This window comes from Sphaeramia orbicularis, chromosome 1 (assembly GCF_902148855.1).
Source record: "Sphaeramia orbicularis chromosome 1, fSphaOr1.1, whole genome shotgun sequence".
In the NCBI taxonomy this organism is placed as follows: Eukaryota; Metazoa; Chordata; class Actinopteri; order Kurtiformes; family Apogonidae; genus Sphaeramia; species Sphaeramia orbicularis.
The window spans coordinates 37,937,283-37,959,569 of NC_043957.1; the positions used below are offsets into that span (position 1 = coordinate 37,937,283).

General features: G+C 37.8%; 1 protein-coding gene across 1 annotated transcript; it reads left to right on the forward strand.

Moving 5' to 3' along the window:
- The first annotated feature begins 110 nt into the window (after positions 1-110).
- On the forward strand, positions 111-22,283 carry jpt1a (Jupiter microtubule associated homolog 1a). The gene is made up of 5 exons (XM_030145446.1): positions 111-381; positions 4,810-4,952; positions 15,029-15,132; positions 15,356-15,383; positions 20,734-22,283. The coding sequence occupies exons 1-5, from the start codon at positions 326-328 to the stop codon at positions 20,865-20,867; spliced, it is 465 nt and encodes a 154-aa protein (XP_030001306.1). The 5' UTR covers positions 111-325; the 3' UTR covers positions 20,868-22,283.
- The last annotated feature ends 4 nt before the right edge of the window (positions 22,284-22,287 follow it).

Genomic DNA, 22,287 nt, shown 5'->3' on the forward strand with positions numbered 1-22,287 from the left:
TAATACATAATAATTACATTAGCAACATTATTTTTTGTATTTGTCCTCTATGGCGGCAACCGGAAACAGATTTAGTCAAGGAAACATATTTCACCGCTACACCGGAAATGCACTATCGCCTCAGTGCTAGTTTGACGACTGGTCCACGCGCAGACTGGATGCAGGTTGATCAACTGGGAACCACCGGCTAGACTGAGACAATGATGAGGCGGTGAAGTACTGCTGATGAGCGTGTGAAATTCGCCAGTATTGTGTCCGATTGAGAAATACTTTACGAACCCTCTGTGCTACAAAAAAAAAACAAACAAACAAAAACAAAACAAAAATGACGACGACCACGACATTTCAAGGGATGGAGCCCGGAGCTAAAAGCAGTTCCAGGTAAAAAGGCGTCGTTCAGTAACCCCATCATTAACACCAAGCAGCCTAGCATCCTCGAATCACCTTAACGCTAGCTGACATAAAATACAGAACATGTTTTTCTAGAGGTTTGGTTGTTATTGTTCCGTCGCTGTTTCGAAATGGTAAAATAGCAGACATGAAATGAGGATGCTAGGTTGATGCTCGGTACCACACCTTCCCGTTTTGTCCGTTAACGTCTCATTTTTTAGCTAGCTAGCACACACGTAGCTTTCCCTTTGTAGCGATGTTAGCAAGCGCAGCACATCAGTAGTAACTCTGAAGGCCTTTACAATGGCTGCATGCGTCTGTCTATCCTCCATACTAGCTGTTCTTTTTTTTCCCTTTGAAACGGCAGATATCTAAAACATGGAGGCTGGTGTATACATCCAGCAGGGTGGGGCCGAGTCACATCAGTTGCAGACACACACAGATGACCACCACTACAGACATGCTTGAACAGTATTAATCTGCACTGTATGGGTTATTGAGACGAGGGCCATGCTACAAATGGCCACACCTGACATCAATCAGCTGTATTTTACACTATAGAGCTGCAGTGGAATTAGCTATAGCTCTGATAACACAGTGTTAATTCATTGTGTCCATAACAGTTAATAATTGGTCGAGTCTCAAGTGTGTTAGTGAATTTTAACAGGAAAATATGAGCATTGCCAGTTGTTGTAACGTGTTGCATCAATATCCATCTCAGGGTTTTCTCTGATGCAGTTCCCTACATATTTCTGTGCAGCATCTAAAGTGACAGAATAACTCTGGAGAGACGAAACGATACATGTCTTTAGAGCAGGGATGTTAAACTCATTTTAGTTCAGGGGCCACATTCAGCTAAATTTGATCTGAAGTTGGCTGGACCAGTAAAATAATAACATAATAATATATAAATAATGTCAACTCCAAAATTTTCTCTATGTTTTAGAGTGAAAAAAGTAAAATTAAACAATGAAAATGTTTACATCTACAAACTATCCTTTCAAACAATGTGAATAACATGATCAAACTGAAAAAATACAGGGTGGGGAGGCAAAATTTACAATATTTTGAGGCAGTGATTGAAAGACAGTTTATGACCAATTAGTTTATTGAAAGTCATGAGAATTTAAATCTTCAAATCATATTTTACTGCATTTCTAACGGTCTTGTTGTCTACCTCAAGCTCAGTTGCCATTTTTCTCATGAATTTGGTTGGATCCTTTAGAATTTTGGATTTGAGAGCTTTAATAAAAGCTTTGGTACGTTTTTTGTTGCTTCCTCTACTTCCAGACTTTCTCGTAATAGTTTTGCTCATAGTCATTCTCTTCTTTCCATTATAAACAGTCTTTATGGACACTCCAACTATTTTTGAAATCTCCTTTGGTGTGACGAGTGCATTCAGCAAATCACACACTCTTTGACGTTTGCTTTCCTGATTACTCATATGGGCAAAAGTTTCTGAAAAGGTATGGATAATAGTGTTAGGTATGATTATGACATCAATATGTGTTTGGTTTCAAAACAATTGACGTAGTGCCTGCTGAGAAAAAACAACTAAATGTTCATTGTAAATTTTGCTTCCCCACCCTGTAAGTGTAATTTTTACAATATTCGGCCTCAGTTTATCATTTATACATGTATATTATAACTTACAGATCACAATAGATCTACAAGTACACAAAACATTTAATATCAGGCAGAATATTGTTAAAATTGTACTTACTTCTCTTAAAACATTTCAGGTTGTTCATATTTGTTCAGGTTATTCACACTGTTTATGAAATTATACTTTGTTTTAGTGTAAATAGTAAATACATGAAAATGTTTACATTTACAAAGAGAAAAATTTTGAGTTGTGAGTATTATAGATTATTATGATAGTATTTTACTGATCTGACCCACTTAAAATTGAATTGGTCTGAATGTGGAACCTGAACTAAACGGATTGTTAATATCTTTGTATAATTTTTGCATTTCACAAATTCATCCCAAGGGCCAGATTGGACCCTTTGGCGGGGTGGATTTGGCCCCCGGGCCGCAAGTTTGACACCTGCCTTCTTTTGTGGAAATAATGTGGCAATTGTCACTTATTTACAAAACTAGATTTGTGTGTTGAGAACATTTGAATCATACTCAGAATAATCTTTATTCACTAAGTGTGTAAATGTTGATGTTGTCTCTTCAGTAATATTAGAAAAAAAAGAAACTCAGTTTACTCAGTTCTTGTTATTATCATTATAATTACCATCATGTTTGTTATTGTTAGTATTGTTGATATTTTCTTGTGAGGGTCTTTGCCACCTTCTTTTTTTTTCTCTCCTCTTTGCTCTCTCTCCTTCTTTCTTCCCCCTTTTTCTCCTTCTCCCTGTTCCTTCCTGTCAGGTCCGGCATAAAAATGTGGTTCAACAAAACCTAAAATAAAGACAGTGGAATATCAAGGAGAGCCTCATACACTTTATGAAGTTCCCCCTTGGCAAAGTAAATTTTTTCAGCACAAGGCAGCCAGACCACCATTCTGCTGTTATGATGCTGGACAAGACAAGTTAGCAAAACAAAAAAAAAAGAAAAGAAACTCTATTTAAACTCTGTATACATAAAAGACACAATATCAACTTATAGTGAAATTTTTTGTACAATTTTGGAAATCAAGGGAGAATGTTAACTGTTCATTAAAGTGACTGCTGCGGGGAAGAAATTGAGATGAATTTGAGGCATCTTCAAAAATATTGTAGTAATATAGGTCCAGCATTATGCAGAAAACGCAGTATTTTTTGTAAATTAACAATAAAAGCCATCAGAGCACCCAAGCCTAGCACATGTACCAGTATTACATAGTGTTGTTGAACTCCACTGCAGTGGAAAGACAGAGCCTCATCACTCTTTTTTTCCCCCATTCTTTTTCTGTTTTTTATTACTATTACTTTCACCCAAGAGGTTATGTTTGTGCCTGTTCACTTGTCAGCTGGATATGCTGGATATAAACCTACTGCACCAATTTTCAACATTGTTTAGCAGGCCCTTGGCCATGTATCATTTTAGTCATATTACTTATTTTATTAAATGTTTTCATTGTAAAAAGTAGCAGCTGGTGTTTGTCAGCTCATAAGTATTTTTTTTGTGCAGTGAACTGTTATATAATCCCGTCTTTGTCAATAAAAAGCTTGAACCTTGAACAAGTTAAAAGTACAACTAGTTAAAGGGTCAGCCATGATCTCTGTTGCATCTTAAAGAACTGTGAGGCTGGTTTTCCAGACATGTACTGTACATAATTGCCATATGAAAAGTTATTTTACATGGTCTTGATTATTTTACAAAATCATGACAGTTTTTCTCCTTCATCTGCATAACAAATGTTGAGTAAAACTAGCAGTAGTGACATATTATTTCCACATTGTTTTTCTTCATTTGACTTTTGATGACATTATCGTGCTATGATCCATGCTTTTTGTTCGATGGAGAATGAGTCCTCCAGCAGTTTGTTTTTTAATTTTGTACTTTTGCATATTTTTGTCATGTCACATTTGTCATGTTCAGTTTTTAACAAAAAGCAAACAGAACAATAAGCATTTTATTGTGTTTCTCTGTACAAATAAATGGATGTAATTCTCCTTAAGGTGTACATGCATAATTAAGCAATTATTAGACTTATACTACAGTGGTGGTTTGAAGTCAACAGACAGCATCATAAGTCATAAATATTTATCAATTATTCATCAACTCATCATATTTAATACTGTGACATCTGTAGATGTAAGTAGAGCTGGGCAGTAAAGGCAAACATTGACTCAAATGTATTTATTTTTTTATGTCAAGGACAATTTTCACTTTTAATCCATTATTTTGTAGCTATAAAGACAAAGCTTTATTCAAAAACACCCTTAACTCAAAATACATGCAATGTATGACTCAAGAAGCACATTCCCAATCAGTGTGTTACAAGATGCAAACCGGTTGCATAATAAGGTTTGGGTGAAGAATTGTTTTCAGTGGAACAATCTCCATCTTGAGATTTTGGCATTTTTTAAGTTTTTCAAAAAATAAAAATCTTAATTCAATTAATATATTGCCCAACCCCAGATGTAAGAGATGTCTTCCAATTTACAGATACACATTATATATTTAGAGAATTTGCATGTTATTAGATTTTTTTTATTCAAAAGAAGGATATATCAGCTGTAACATGTTTATTGTATATTCTTGGGGAGCATCTTTTTCTTTGTCTTAAAACATTTCTGGAGGGGACCTTGGAGAGTAAATTATGTTTACCTGTATTATTTGGTGTCAGCCTTATTATGCCTCCTACAATGGGTCAGATACACCTAAATAATTTCTTAAAACAAAATTCAAAAGCAATTTTTTCCCCTGTATGATCCAAGTTTCAGTAACTGGAATGACTTTTTTTTTTTTTTGTTCCTTCAGGGTTTTGCGCCCTCCCGGTGGTGGCTCCAACATTTCACTTGGTGCAGATGAAGAGAAACCCCCTGTCCGGAAAAACAAGATGGCCTCCAGTGTTTTTGCTGAACCCGAAGACCCCTATGCCAATCGAAGGAACAACCCTCCAGGTACAGTCTACTGGATCTCATAGTTTACCGTAACTTTCATAATTCAACTGAAACGTAAAACCAGAGCAAGTAACAACCACTGAACACCAAAATTGTCACTAATACTAGATGGTACTTGTGAAGTTTTCTGATATGTTTTGAAATATGAAATGTCACTGAAGCTTTATTTACTTTCCTACTGTTTGGGCAGATTTTCTTCATCAATCGGTAACCCAAAACCAGACAGTTAATTAAATATTTAGTGCCTCTACCTCTGCTACTTTACAAAAGTAATAGTATCAATTGATTTATCTTTGAGGCTGACCAGGCCTTTAGATTACACCTTGGCTGGGCCGACTAACGGTGTGCCCAAATTAAATGTCCCCAAATTAGTGTCCCCAAATTAAAAATAAAAAAAGGCAAGAGCAGAGTGTAAACGAAAGTATTGACTCACTCGCCCCTGCTTTTTTTCCTCCCGTAAAACACATCGGTTATAATATACAAGGCTTGTTCATAACGACAGAGAAAACATTGACAACAACACATATGTACCGAACAGGAAAGCACAAGTATTCATGCTTCCCGCAGAAGTCATATTTTGTGATACCGTTAGCACAAACACAGAATCCAAATGCAGAACTCCGACAACAAAAGTTAGTTCCAAAAGGTTTATTGTTCACACACACAGGTGAAAAAATATAATGAGTGACAGAATCTTGAGGATAATGGTTGGGGATTTTCTCCTCAGATTCGTCCTCCGGATCGAGGGCAGCAGCCCGTCTCCCCGAGCGGTGTTAGGAGTCTTTTCCCCGACTGGGGAAAAGCAAAGGGAGGTCAGGGACGGAAACAGGTCATACACAGGCAGGCTAACAATCGAGCAACAGGACATAAGGACTAGGCAAACTCACGTACCGGTAGTCAGGGCGAGAAGGTCAAAACCAGATCAGATGAGGCAGACAAAAACCGACAGGGATCAGGCAGAAGACGAAAAACCGAGGAATCCAAAACAGGTCAAAAAACAGGCAAGCAAACGAGGTCAAGTACGCTGGTCTGAACTACTGGAGTTACAAACTGGCGACTGACAAGGGGAAAAGACAGGGTTTAAATACACAAAAGGGAGGGAAGACAACTAGACACAGGTGAAGCAAATTAGGGCGGAGACAGGTAATCAGGACAGAGGTCAGGATGAGCGGGGAACAGGAAGTAAAGACGACAGACAAGACACATGAGGGAAAACTTAACAAAATAAAACAGGAAGTGACACACAAAACATAAAAGACAGACAAGACCAGACTATTGTCTGGCAGCAGGTATGACATATTTGCGCCGTTTGATTGGTCTAAATCACCCGTTTCGGCCAATGAGAGGTGATGAGAGCTTGGAGATTGACTCGTACGTTGTACGCCAAAGGTTTTCTCTCAACAACCATGCCTCGTGGGCGACCTATAAGTTCAGGCCGCTCACATAACAAACGCAGTGAAACATATGACATATGAATTATCTGCCTGCATGCAGTCCTGTGATTTTGGAATTAAAATCAGCTGGCCATATGCTGATCAATACTTCTGGAAATTAGACTTGTGGAATCCATGCCTTCATACTCTTGAATATATCTGAAATAGTCTGAGAAAACAGGAATTACTGTTGAAAAATCTAATCCCGCACCCACCCCCTCCGCCGATTCCAGCATCTGATGTGCCCAAATTAAGGTAATCTAAAGCCCTGCTGACATTAGACATTAGTAGTCATGATCTTCTCCTACCCTTGGTCTGAATCTCCAGTGAAAAGCGGCACTCTAAATGTAGAGTAATACCAGAGAAAAATGCAGATTCTTTGAAAAGAGGAATTGTAACATACTAGGAAATATAAGTAGTACTATTTATATGGTTTTGATGTAGACTGCTTTCTAAATTTCTGACTCTTTCCACTGTATTCCATCCCATCCTATCACCACACACACTTAAACTCCCTTAAGGTTAAACACCTCAGTAAATCTCTGCTATGTGATGTCTCTTCATCTTGATTGAAACCAGGAAGACAAACATGTTCTTGTTCTTAAAATATCAAATGTGGAAAATACCTGTAACTGAATAAAGCAATACACTGTGAGAAAATGCAATGTGATCTCAATCTTTTTTTAACCGTGACACTGTCAGTCTTATCACATTTTTAGGATCTTGGTGTCGCTTCAACATGCTATCTGATAACTGTGAATCAAGTTTATAAAGTATAGAGGAGGAGGCTTAGATCACAGGTGTCAAACATACGACCCATGGGCCAAAACCGGCCTGCCAAAGGGTCCAATTCAGCCCATGGGATGAATATGAGAAATGCAAAAATTACACTGAAAATATTAACAATCATTTTAGTTCAGGGGCCACGTTCAGCCAAATATGATCTCAAGTGGGTCAGACCAGTAAAATACTAAAATTACATTATGACAGTATTTGCATTTATAAACTGTCCTTTTTACAAAACAGTGAATAAGCTGAACAAATATGAACAACCTGAAATATCCTAAGAGAAGTGTAATTTTGTCAGTATTCTGCCTGTCACTAAATGTTTTGTGCATTTGTAGATCCACTGTGATCTGTAAGTTCTAATGCAGATGTGTAAAAGAGAAGCTGAGGCATAATAATGTGAAAATTGCACTTATTTTTCTTAACAAATTTCAGTTTTTTACCCCTTAGCCAACATTTGGCCGAAGGGTTACTGTAATCATTTTGTCATCTGTCTGACTGTCCATTCAGTGACATTATCTGAAGAATGCATTGAGATATATGCACCAAATTTATTCTGTGGATGCATCTTGGCATGGAGCAGAAGCCTATTGAGAATAGGTGACCTTGACCTACTTTTTCAAGGTCCAATGGCCTTGTGGCTTATGCACTTATAATATCTTAGCACTTTAAAATATGAATATGTATGTAATAAGTTTTACACAAAGACAATCTAATCTAAATTATAGGGCAGTAACTTTCAACAGAATCTTACACTATATTTGGCCAAGGGGGATTAAGTGTGCACCACGTTATGTTTTCATGGTTGTTCATGTTACTCATTTTTTTTGAAGGATAGTTTGTAAATGTAAACATTTTCATAATGTAACTGAACTTTTATCACTCTAAAACATAGAGTTTGGAGTTTACATTATGTTATTATGTTATTATTTTACTGGTCCGGCCCACTTCAGATCATATTGGTCAGTATGTGGCCCCTTAACTAAAATGAGTTTGACACCCCTGGCTTAGATTATGACAGCGGGCTGTGAACTGTCAACTATATAAGACAGTTAAACACCAGCTTCATGACCCTTGAGCGTGTTGAGAAGTTCAGACCAAAACCTGTGGCGTGTTTGACATCTCATTACTGAGGTCACTAACATGGACTCGGTGTGGGGGAGGGGGGTAGCACTCTGTGGTTGTTGGTCGGAGCAGGCGGGGTTGTAGTGGTCTGTCATTGTTGCTTTATATTCCTCTAATGCCACACTCAGCCGTAGGAGTATGGATCCAAGTTAATATTCCTGGAACGTCCAGCTTCCACGACTCGCCTCGGAGATACTCTGGGCGGTCAGTTCCTCCGCACTTCGGGTTTGAGTTTGAGGACAGGAGGACCTCCCGTGGAGGGGTTTTCCCCACCCTTCCTCTGCATCCCTCCTGTACCAGAATGAATGAATGAATGTTTTTATCATTGAGTCTTGCATAAAAAAAAAAAAAAACATGCCCAGCCCTTACATGGGCTTATAAGACACCAAAAATACACACCAAAAATCAAACACCAGACAATAGGCACAATAGATATGAACAAAACAAAATAGTGACCTATTTAAACAAACACATCTGCCGCTTTTTCCAGGCTTTACAAACAAATAATGCTAATTTATATACATTAGAACTAAACAACCATTTCATCTTGTCATCATCAGTGCTCCAGAACATATCAGGATTTCGGATACACATATCAAACAAAGGGGCTCTCAGTTCATCATATAGAGGACAATACAAAAGGAAATGTGATTAATTTTCCACTTCCCCCAAATCACACAGAACTGTCGCGAGCGAGATTGAGACACCCCGTCTTCCCCAGGGGCTCACAAGACAAAGTCGGCCGCGCTTCCGCATCTGCGGTATCCGGGTCAGGTACTCGTGATCCTGCTCTGAAAAATCAATCTCATCCACTGTTAATCAATTACACAAAATTAAAAAGAAATTGATCTAAAATCGATCAAATCGATTTTTTTACCCAGCCCTAGTTAACTTTAACCACATCAAATTTTTATTATCCCTCTCCAAATCAATCCAGTCATGCTCATTTTAACATTTATTTGATGTGTTTCTTGATCAGAGTACAGTATATGAATTAGGGCTGCACAAGTAATTGATTTTAAATCAAAATTGGATTATTTAATTAGGACGATGTTCAAAAAAGGATAATCGTCAAATCAAATTTCATCTCTCTCCTGTCTCTGGACCGCGTGCCTCCAGGCTACTGTAGGCTCCTCCCCCTAACTGTGAGAGCAGTCTCCACAGTCTTTGGTCTCCACACACCAGTACAAAAATGACGTTTGTTAAGGAGAGTGAGAAGTTCGTGGCTAAAAATAGCAAGAGGAAGTCGGTTGTGTAGAATTGTTACGACTTCGAAGTTTCCGATGAAGACCAAACCATTCCTCTCTGCAAACTCAGCCTGACAGCGGTATCTGTCAAAGACAGCAGCACAACCAACTTATTTCGGCACAAACATCATCATATGCCAGAGTGAGAGCAGTTTGTTGCATTGTGGGCTGCACATGAAAACTACATGCCAACTTCTGTTGTCTTTTGTAGTTTTACCCAAAAATTGAAATTGAAAATTGAGTTTTTAGAGGAAAAAAATCCTGATTGTTGGCCAAAATCGTGCAGGCCTAATATGAAGACAATAAAATTTGAAAATACAAGCTGTTGAGAAAAATCTTGTTAGATGTTTTTTCTATTATTCACTTCCACACACAAAACCCCCTAAACAAGAAGAAGAACATTAAAGTAATTGCACTGACATTTCCTTCTTCCTTCTTTTACTTCTCAAATTTGGTTGAAAGAAATAAACCATGAGTGCTGAAAGTACTTTGACCTTAATCTAATGGAGTCTGGCCAAATTTCCTTCTTCTTTGTACTTCTCTGCAGGTCAGTCCTTAAATATTTTGGACTATGATTAAATGTTAGTGACATTATTCTAGTCAATGGTTTTCTCACTGTCTCCTACACAGACAGAATAACTGATTGTTACACACACACAAAAGATGGTAAAGTGAGAAAAACTAATTCTTTGAAAGTAGTAGTTCCATTTATTTTCACAATAGACACACAAGAATGTCATGTGTCAGTGGACGGTGGACTTTTGACTGATTTCCACTGAGATCTGTCATCATGGCCTCTAGTAAAAAGAAAAATATGGGCCACTGCCAGGCTCTGACATCTACTGTGGATAAAGATGGCAGTTGTGTACTGTGATGGCATGTCTAAGTGTAAATTGTGTATTCAGAAAATCTGGTTGTGTGACATGACGGGCAGAGAGATTTGGCAGTACTGTTTCCACAGCCAGATCTATCGGTGTCTGCTGTATTCAGGGCAGGCCATGAATAAAACTAGGGCTGGATTCTCTCATGATGTGCTGAATCCAGTGGCTTTACATGGTAACATGAGTTGGGATTTGGGGTACATCTGCAAGAAAATTGTTACTTGATTAAAAATGTATTAATACCAAGTTTTTGTGAGACTAAGGCATATTGGTAGGTGATATGGGAATCCTCCTAAAAGAGGACTTTTCAATAAAAAGTCTGTAATTTCACAACTTTTTTTTACATCTGTTATTAGTATCTCTATGGGTGTGGAATTGGAAAAGGTAAAAAGCTTAACACCATCAAAAAAAGTTTCAAAATTAAACCTGTTATCAAAGTTGAATGAGGACAAACTACAATCTAGCTCATTCATTCATTTTCATATTCCTCAAGAGGGTGAAGGGGACCCGACTGTAGGAGGGGTCCACCCAGGACATGTTCATCTCTGGGCTGATATACACAGATGAAGAACCATTGGTGTGAGTTGATAGTGCCAACCACTGTACCACCATGCTGCCCTGCACCCATGTGATTTTAGATCACCTTGATGTTATCAACATTGATTTGAGGTTAAGTTAGCTCAGTGGTTCTCAGTCTTTTTCTGTGGGGCCCCCCTTTGGAGGACGAAAAATCTCCAGGCCCCCCTTAACTTCAACAACATTGTAACAGTGGTGCAATTATAACTTTTATTGAAAGAAACATCAATAATGTAAGAATACTTTTGTGTTTCCTTCAGTAATTTGTTGTGCAAATTAAAAATAACTTCAATTTTTGCAATTATCTTACAACTATGACAGTAAAGTTACTTTTTTTTAGAACAACAAACAAACATTTTAACAATGTCAGTGTCTGCAATGAGCCTGTTTACATTTCACATCTCAGAATATTAAAGTACAAACTGCAAAAACAGAAACGTTGCACATTTTTCTTTTCCAGTTAAACCTTTGTCCATTCTCCAAACCTAAACTCTGTCTAGTCTAGTGACAGATCACCATGGCAGTAGATTTGTTTTTTGTACGTCCCTAAAATGAGTCCAGGGTTCTCCAACACTGAAACATTAGTTCCACCTGTTACATGTTCTAACCTGAAGAAAAGGAAAAAAAATACCCAGGAATGATCCCATGCCCCCCCGGCAAGCCTTTGTGCACCCCTGGGGGGGGCACCCCACAGTTTGAGAAACACTGAGTTAGCTCAAGATGAGACAGAACTTATGACTTGGCATCAACATTTGTTGTGGCCCAGTTTGGAATTGCACAATCCAGCATTTTGACAGAATGCTAGTTTTCCTGTTTTGAGCTGGTTTTCTCATGTGAGGCACTTGTTTTTGTTTGTATGGAAGAAATTGATCAAATGTGATGAAGTAAAGGAAGTACTACGGTTGAGTTAAAACATTTGTTAATTGTATTTACAGAACACTTGCCCTACTGTATCTTGATCAAAGACTGTGTGTAAAAATGGACATAAAATGTTTTACTCTCCATCTGGTTTCTGGCTGCACCATGGCCATTATAGCCAGTATGGGTCATTAATGTCGGCTCTGAAATGTGGGGTTTGGGCAAAACTAAAAACTGAAAGCATTTGTCCATGTCATTTCCTCCCATAGATGATTTCTGTCTTTTCAGACAGATTTTATCAGGATGTGACTTCTCTCCTTCCTGTATCATTATTATTCATTCATCCATATAGTGATAGTGTTTATCATATAGTTGCATAGATGGTAGAGGTTTCTATTATTGGTACTAACTGCTGCAGCAGTAGTATATCCACTGTTAATACTTGTATTTTGAGTAGTAGTATTAACAGTTACGGGTATTTGTTCTAGTTATTGGTAATTATAGTAGCAACAGCAGTTCTTGTTTTTAACTGTTATAGTTTAGTTTGCTGTACATCCATGTGCCCCATCCCCAATCTCTCTCTCTCTTTCTCTCTCTCTCTCTCTCTCGCTCTTTCTCCTCCGTTGTCATCTCTCTTTAACCCCAACTGGTCAAGGCAGATGACCAGCCCCCAGAGTCGGGGTCTGCTCCAGGTTTCTGCCTGTTAAAAGGACGTTTTTCCTCACCACTGTCACCAGGTGTTTGCTCCTGGAGGATTCTGTTGGTGTTTGTAAATTGGCTTAAGAGTCTGGTTTAGACCAACTCTAAATAAAAAGTGTCATGAGATAGCTTTTGTTATGATGTGGTGCTACATAAATAAATTTGATTGATTGATTGATTGATTGATTAATGTTTTTGTCTTCAAATCATCTTTTTTTTTTTCTTATAAGTGTTTTTTTGTATTACTTGATGATGTAAAAATATATTATTGAAAGCTATAGCTAATGACCAGTCACTGTTTGGGATTTTGGCTTCACTTTTACGCAGTGGGGAAAATCAGTGTTGTGTTATCCATTTTTATATCTGATCTTTTAATGCAATATATATGCTTACTGTTATTTAGATTTACAAAAGCTGCTCTGTAAGATTTTGCCTGTATTGCCCAACCCTGCCCAAAAATAACACACACATTTGGTGCCAATGCCATTATCCTGTACAGAAAGGGAGTAGTAACCAGTTACAAAGGGTTCATAGAGGGAATGCATACTTAGCAGATTATGTCTGCTGTCGTAGTTTGAACAGAGCTTATTATCATTGTAACAATTATTTACTGTTAAAAGTGACATTTTAAATGAAAGTGAAAGTTCAGATTTTTCCCAAAGCCCACTGGGAACCAAGCAGGATGTGTGACCAAATAACTTGCTTAGAAGGAAATGAGCTGTATAATGATTGTTATTTGGCCAGAACATGATAGCAGAGGAAGGGCCATTTAGATACTTCCCTTTGTTGGTCTTTATTTCCTCTTGATGCCAATTTCTTTGTCCTGACTCAGCAGTCCAATGGAGAGACACAAGTGACACTTGTGCGAAAAAATTCCCCTTGTAATACTCTGACATTTTCGGTTTTACCACGGGACAAGGACCTCGGTTCCAAAACGAAGCTAATATTAAAATATTTTAAAGTTGTAATACAGCTCACAGCAACAGGTGTGGGCCCCAAAAAGCCTAGGGTCCAGTAAACTTATATTGACATACAATTTGTCTAAAGATACTTTATCAACCATTTTATCCAGGTGTTACTCCAGTTTTATTCATTTTATTTCAACCCTTCAATAAGTGATTTGGTCTGTCTTTAAGTTTTTGTTCTATCGTTACGATCTCAGGTCAAATAGAAAGTGTTGACGTCATTGATGTTGGACTTTGATTGACATGTTGGTATGTCATCTCACTCGTCTCCCAGTTGGACTGACTCGTCTGAATCACTTTTTAATTAATAAACACTTTTTTGTTTTTTACTTTTTTTGACTGCAATTGAAGGTAGGGATATAATGAGTAGAGATTTTGGTGGTATGATTACACTGGTCTACAAGGAAAATGCTTCCAGGACAAAAGTAATGAAATTTTACCACATGAGAGTCACTGATAAAGAAAAATCAAGTAAAAAATGCTGGTTGGCTGAACTTTCCAAGATACAGCCTTGGATCAAAATGTGAAATTCAAGAATTAACGATAATTAATCTCTGAAGCAAATCATTTCTAAAAAATTGTAGACCAGTGTTATCATCACAGAAATAATTGCGGTGTCACAATTACTACGATTACTTTGTGGGGGTTTATGTGTGGGGGTGCAGTCCATGCCGCACCCCCACCAAAATGAAAGTGAAACTTAATGTGCGTTACTAATTCCTCTATGTGTCCCCCTGTTGTGAAGTGTCAGACTATTTTATGCAGTTTTCCTTGTGACCAAACCGCATCAATTGACAAGTTAACCCTCCTGAAGCTTGTATGACAGTCTAAACGGCTGGAGAAGAATGGCCTTACTGTAGGAAAGCTAGGCAGCCAGGTTGTTATGAATGGGTTGCGCAATGGTAGCATGAAGCTGCGTAGATGATGGTAGTGAACGCAAACTGTATGGAAACGAAAGTGAGCCCGGATCGAAAATATATTTACGGTCTGAATTTCTGTCAGCTTGTTCCTTCATTGTCATTTTCACTCGTGGAATGTTGAATGCAGTGCTTCTGTAATGTTGCTTTCATTCTGTGCAGGAAGCGCATATTGTCTTGACCATTAACCATGATGTTTAAAATCACAATTAATTGTGAACACCATAATATAGTTACAACCCTAGTTGAAGGGAGTGTGTTACATTAACAAGACTGAAAAATGACTTTGTTGCAGACTTTGTTACACAGTGCTGGATGAATTTTACTGTTCTACGGAGTCAGTTAGCTAGCGTTTAGCATTAGCTCCTCTCTGAGCACTTGTGTTCCTGGAGCCTCACCTGTTATTTCCAGATATTGTCACGTCTGGCTTTTAAAGGGTAGTTCAAAATCCAATGGGTGACGTCATGTTTGTTCCATCAGCTAGTTAAATGCAGGCAAAGAGTTTTACAAATTGTCACTGGTTGCTGTTTTTGCACCATCTTTAAGACATCCTCCCTCCTTAAGCCATTTTGTTTCCTTGGTCTTCCAGGTGGGAAGCCCACTGGTGTGCTATGTGGTGAGTCATCTGCCCCCCTGAGAAGAGGAATGAACCACAACACCAACCACTCTGCAGAGGCCCCCACTACCACCACAGTAAGATCATGCTTCATATCATGAGATGTGGGAAGACAGGAATTGAAACCTGAGAGCACACAAAACACATAGGGAACCAAGTGTTAGTTTACTAGTAAAAAAGAAGAGCACATTATTAAATGACATTTGACAAGTGCCTTGATACAGTACATGATATATTTAGTGACAACACAAACATGCAAATGTTTTATACTAACCCCTTTTATTCTGCCTTTTTTCTTAGGATGGAGAGAATTCTGTTTGTGATGCTGGTAAGTGTTTCTGTCTTTTGGTCACATGATCAAGTCCTGCAGTTTAAGAATAATTACAACATAAATTTGCTTTTAATTGCAACCTAAATTTCTCTATCCATATTATCTTAAATTTCTATCAACACAACACTTTTGGGGCTTGGCTTAAAAATAAAATGCTACACTCATTCTAATTTTAGAACATTTCATGTGCTTTGCAAAGGACTACTATTTAAGGCAACACTCAATGGAAAAGTAAATAGATTAGGTATGAGCATTGGTACCAAAATGGCTAAAGCAGGGGGTTCCCAGCTTTAGCCCAAAAGAGAAATGTGAGGTCTCCTCCCAACTCAGACTTACTAAAATACATTATCATTTGTCATAGGGCTGTGCAATTAATCAAAATTCAATTACGATTTCGATTATTACACGCAACGATTACAAAAATTATGTAATCGAGAAAAAAACGATTATTAATTTTGAGTTGTTTTAATTCACGCGCACGCAAGCTACCATGAGCTGCTCTGCCCCGCCCCCCTCTAAGCTACTGCTGCCAGCTAGCCGGCAGGTCCACCCCAAGAGGAAAGTTGTACCTAGCGGTCTGGAAAAATGGCAGGAGAATCCCAGCAGAAGTGCTTGGTAAACAAAAAAGACAAGTCCAATTCAATTGTATGGAATCACTTTGGGTTTGATGAAGAACACTAAGAGCAAAAACACATCACGTGCAAAAAGTGTTTCGTAGTTGTGTCCGCACCGACCGCTAACACAGCAAACCTTTTTAACCATTTAAAGTTTAACCACCGCCACCTTTATCATAATCTTATGAAAAACTAAAACGCATAAAAACAACTTCGTCCGCAATGCAATCTTCAGTTTCCGAATCTCTTTACGCTGCAACTCCTGTATTAACCTAACCCGTATAACCCTAACGTACGTATTCTAGATGGCTGATGTATACAGAGGGCCTGAACTGAAACCTCACGGCACGCCACTGAATTTACTATGCTTCACACTACATTGAACATACTTGAATTTATAATTTGCACTTTACGTGAGGGTTTTTTTTTTTTTATTGCTACAGTTCTATGGCAAGTCTATAGCAGTTTAATTACAGTGCACTATTTATTTACAAAAGGAAACATACTGGAATTTACAGTACACTTATTTGCATTCAAAGATTTTTTTGTTTCATACATAAGTGAACATACTTTGTTTTAGTGGTTAAAAGCTTTATTTATGTTTAAAGAGTATATTTTACATTGCTTTGCAAGAAAAAAATAAACAACTTTAAGGTTAACAAAAAATCGTTTTTAATAATCGTGATTTCAATTATTGCTAAAATAATCGTGATTTTTTTTTTTTTCTATAATCGAGCAGCCCTAATTTGTCATAACATCAACCTTTTTTGCTGACTTTTTCCACCTGTACACATTAATGTTCAGTAGATAAACTTTGCTGCTGCTTAGACCACATTAAAGGAGTTCTATGTCATATTGATATTCCAAACTCTCAACAGCTGGGGGAAGTAACATACTGAACACATTTACAACCAAAGCCACTGACACATCAATGTTATGTATCCACAGACTGTATCAGTCATTGAATAAATATAAAGCTCATTGTTTACACACATCTGTAGTATGGTATTATGTTAAACTTTGGTGTCTTCTTAAGTCATAGCTGATTACTGACAGTCAGTCAAAATAATTCTGTGTCCTACAGTCTTCATGTGTCAGCCAGTAGTTTACATAATAGCTCTGGTAACTTAGCTGTAATGCCTTTAGACAGAAAACAGCCTCAGTAAAACCACAGATCGCCACTGTTTTCTGTACGATTTTAATTGTCAATAAAGGTCTATTTGGAATCGTCCCAACAAGGTCAGAACTGTCACAGTTTAGTCTAAACCGTGGATCAACAAATGCTGAACTTAGAAAATGAAATCAATGATGTTTTTACCTTCATAAGCTTCACAATCAAACTCACCCATGTAGAAGAAATGCTGCAACTTCAGCGTCAAACTCCATTCTTTTCATTTAGAGTTGTGTCCAGTGGTGAAAACAACAGTGCTTCTGGCTTTTAACGCTTTGACACTTTCTTTGACTCGAAAAGTTGTTTGTTCACGGTTCTCCTCCCCATCCTGTAACTTTCTGATGCTTGCGTCAACGGCCTTGTGGCATTAGTTTTCCTCACCATGTTTGACAAACAGAGTGACTCACAACTCCCTCTAGTGGTCACGTAAATCTGACCAACAGACCATCGGTGTAAATAAATTTAGTTAACATCGCCACAATACAATGATGTTCAGAGCACTTTATTTTGAACCCTCTAATGATACTTCTAAGTCATTTTTAAAATATTTGAAGACAATATTTGAACACAAGTCAAGACAGTGCTGGCAAGATCATGTCAGCAGCTGCTCCTAAGTTGTCAACACGCTGATCACTAACAAACCAGTGTTGTATAAAGTACGGTAAAGTCACAACTTGAGTAGAAGTATAGGCACTTCTACACAACTACTTTGGTAGAAGTTCAAGTCACCAACTGAAGTGCTACTCAAGTAAAAGTCTTTATGTATCTAGTATTTACTGTACTTAAGTATATCAAATAATCTACAATTATATGTACTCAAGTAATGAAAGCAAAAGTACAAGTAAAGGTTAATAACAACCACAGGCAGTCAGAATTTGGAATATTATAAAGTTTATCCAGGATTTTAAAACATGGTAAAGTAAAAAAGAACAGTCAAAATATTGAAAATGATCCTACATCATACACTTCAAAAACAAGGTTTCAAAAACCTAAGCAGGAGTAGGATACTGCTGTCATAAATGGCAGAATTAAAAAAAAAAAAAAAAGAAAGAAAAAGAAAACTAAGAAGCATATGTTGCACCTCAAAACATGGAGTCTACATTACACTTTTAAACAAGGAATCCACCGTCTAAACCACTGATAGAATACCAACCTGTTTATGGCAGAGTTTCATTCAACTCTCCTTCACATCAACAGATTACCAACAAGTTGAGTGTGGACCATCATTTGCACATGTGCATTACGTGATTAGGCCCAATGATAAATCATCTTCCAGACTTTGTTGCAGCCACCAGTAATCTCAGCAATGAAAACACCAAATTTCCTTAAATTTATTTTTTGTGTCAAGTAACGATACTGTGCATTAAAAATGTATGGGAGTAGAAGTATGCAATTGAGTTAGGAAATGGAGTGAAGTAAAAGTGACAGAAAACAGAGTAAAAAATACTCAGTAAAGTACAAATTCCCCCAAAACATACTTGAGTACAGTAATGAAGTATTATTACTTGGTCACTACACAACACTGTAACAAACACACATGAAATGGTTCAATTGCAAACATACACAAGCAAACACATAACCAATTGACCTTTTCATTACCAAAACACTGGGCAAACTTTCCCTGTGCTTTCGTTTGTCCAAGTAATTTGTTTGAAGATGTCTTTGCTCTTTGTTCATTTCAAAACTTTCATTATTGAGCATCTCCACCTAACACACTGAAACCTTTGGTGAAACCAGAGCTCATAAGTCTTACTTGTAGTTTCCTTTCTGTGTTACACACATGATCGAGAGTAAAGGAATCACAGAATGCACACTCCGCATTATCAGAGTGATCATGTTTTCACCCTATGTTTAAGAAAGTCAGGGCTATAAAACAGTAAGGCAAGAGGGGTAAATCTGAGTGAATGGATATGAGCATGAAACAGGAGGAAAGGAGAGGTTAAGTACAGTAGTAGAAGTACATTAAATGACAAAGGGCACCAAAAGGAGTTAACAAATGATAATGAGAACGTTCAAGTTCCCCAAGGATATTAAGAGAATGTTCACCCTCACAAACTCCCACAGGCTCAAGTGTCATAAATGTAATTAGTGCTGCATGTATCGGTTATATTTCTAATAGATTAATTAATCGATTATTTTCTTTAATTCAATTAAATAATTATTTGAATTAAGTGAAAAAAATAGTAAAAATGTAAAAAAGACATGTCTGAAACTGACTTGTCCTTTATTACAGAACCAGCTGAAACAATAACCACAAAAAGCATAAAAGTATATATAAAAATATCTATATAGAAATAAGAATAATAACATTTTAAAATTCTATAGAAAACTACCGGTATGTACATATATAATCAACAGCTACCGTATTTTCAGGACTACAGAGTGCACCTGAATATAAGCCGCACCCACCAAATTTTAAAAGAAAAAAATATTTGTACATATATAGGCCACACCTGACTATAAGCCGCAGGTGTCCATGATGTAACATGAGATATTTACACAGAAAGATGGTAAACAGAAAGATTATTTAAATATTTATTTACATACCTTAACTGCTTTTTTCTAAACAGTGCCTGTAACACAGCAGTAAAATGGCAGTAACACAGCTGGTTAAAAAAAAACAAGAAAAGTCAATGATCTTTATCTTCATCTTCCTTCTGCTCATTGAAACCACTGCAGTCGTCTTCTTCAGTGTTGGAGTTGAACAGCCTCAGAAAGGCTTCGTCACACACCTTCTCAGTCTCTCTTCCATTGTCGCTCTCCATGGCACTTGCATGCAGCAGCTCTATTTCCTTCTTGGACAGACAGATCGATTGCTTTTAACTTAAAAGCTGCATCATATGCATTTCTTTGTGTGTTTTCCATGATGAGGGTTTGTGCATGACATGCAAAATGATTAAGTTAGGCTTAAAACTTCTCTTCGCATAACCTCTTCCACCTGTCTGTCTTGCTTTTGTGCTTCGTGCTAGAGCGCCCCCTGGAGGCCGTTAGCCCATATAAATCTATACTTGAGCCGCATCGTTGTATAAACTGCAGGGTTCAAAGTGTAAGAAAAAGTAGCGGCTTATAGTTCGGAAAATACGGTAAGTCAAATGACATGTACAAACAACATGTGCGCTGCAGTCTGCAACAAATTTGTATCCAACTTTACTAACTTAAAATGTAACTTACATACAATTTAAAAAAATAAAGCCACATTTTTTTAAATGTTTGTGGGAAAGCTTATCACAAATCTGTTAGTTTTTCCGGGATTACGCACCTGAATCACTCCCCTCACGGTGAACAACTTCTAAGTGTACTCCACCACAAACAATCTATCTGTATACATACCAAACCTAAACCTAAACCTAAACAAATCATCACTCTGGGTTAGTTTTTTTGGAATTCCACGCAGCCACATTATTGCCACAGCGGCAACAAACAGAAACAGCTTCATTGCCTCTTCCTACTGCGGCTGTGTAGAATTCAGAAAAAAAGGTTAGGTTTCGGTTTGGTCGTTTCATCACTAAATGTAATTATTTCTGTACTTAAAGTTCTGCAAACATATCTTCTACTTTTACAGAATACAGTGCTGCTGATCCTGAAGCAGGTCCAGACCACCAGGCTGAGGCCCCTCTGGCCGAGGAGGCTGCAGCAGGGCTACCGTCGGGCCGCAGGAATCCACCCGGGGGAAAATCCAGCCTCATTCTGGGATGAATTCCAAGCTCCTGTCCCCTCCTTATGTCCACTCCTCTCTGAACTCATCTGCTTTTGTTTGTTTTCCAAACGGTACCCCAGTCCATTTGTCTTGGTCCACAGGCATCCAGTCTGATGTCCAGCATCCGTTAGACACCAGTCTCCTCCATGTCCCCAAGTGCATTGTTTTGATACCTCTTTTTTGATAACAGTTTTGTACTGTTTTTATTGTTTATTTATTTTGACAGAAGCACTTTATGTATTTCTATGTATATGATTCAGAGTCTACCTTTGCCCAGCCAGAAAGGGCACAAGGATCGCATCGTCCATATTTCTATATCCCCTGACTTTACCACAACAGCACAAGCTGTAAGTGATTACACAACTGGTTTGTAGAACAGGAAGATGAACAAACTCTCACTGTTGCACTGTGTTCAGTTTTGACCCATCTTGCATGCACGTCTGGTCTGTGCTGTATGAATGTGAAGAAACATAACTGTGAAGATTTTTATTTTTTTTCCTGATTCAACATGTTTTTTTGTTGGGTGTTTACTGTGGAATAATTGTATTATTGTTGCATGGAAACTCTTTCTACTGATTACAGTGTTACTGCCCTCATATGAACAAACTAGGAGTGCATAAATTACTGTCATTGTGATCTAAAGGATACAGACATTTGAGGTCAGGAAGGCGAGCAGTGCTGTGGGCCACATGTCAGGTGACAGAATTGGAATAAGCCTTTTTTTTATATATATATTGTAGTCTCTAAACTTAGATTACTGTAACCCCAGTGCCAGTTTTGAGTGCCGTGATTTTATAGTTAACAATTTCCTCTAAAGCAAAGTGTGCCTGTTTGCGTGTTAGGCTAATACATCAAACATGGTTGGGTTTTTGTAATTTTAACTTACCGGTATCACTAGGCTTTCCATTGTGTGCTACAGTGGAATGTTGTAGGTCCTGCTTCTTACAGTAAGTGTTTCTGGTAAAACCCATCCAGGATTTGACAAGTGACCTTATAACAGCTCAGCCTTTTCTATATTTTACCCCCCCCCCCCCCCCCCGGTTTATCTGTTAAAACAAGCCGCTCAGTGGAAGTAGGGAAAAAAAATTGTCTTTTTTTTTTTTTGTTTGTTTTGTTTTTATTATTTAACATTTTATGTGAGATCATTCATACCCACATACTGTACACCCCCCCCTTCCTGCTTCTGTCTCCTTGGACCCCAGGTGTGACTGTGGCTGTCGGCCGGCTGTCCTGCAAGAAAACCAACATTTCTTCCGGGCACATTAAGTGTATTTACTGTGGTGTTAATGGGAAGGTGATACAAGGGATGACTGTTTGCATCATGTACCGAGTATTGTCGCTGGATGTTAAGTCACTACAGAAATTCAAGAAATGGCACAAATTGAATTGAGCATTAAAAATCAATCTTGATCATTTGTT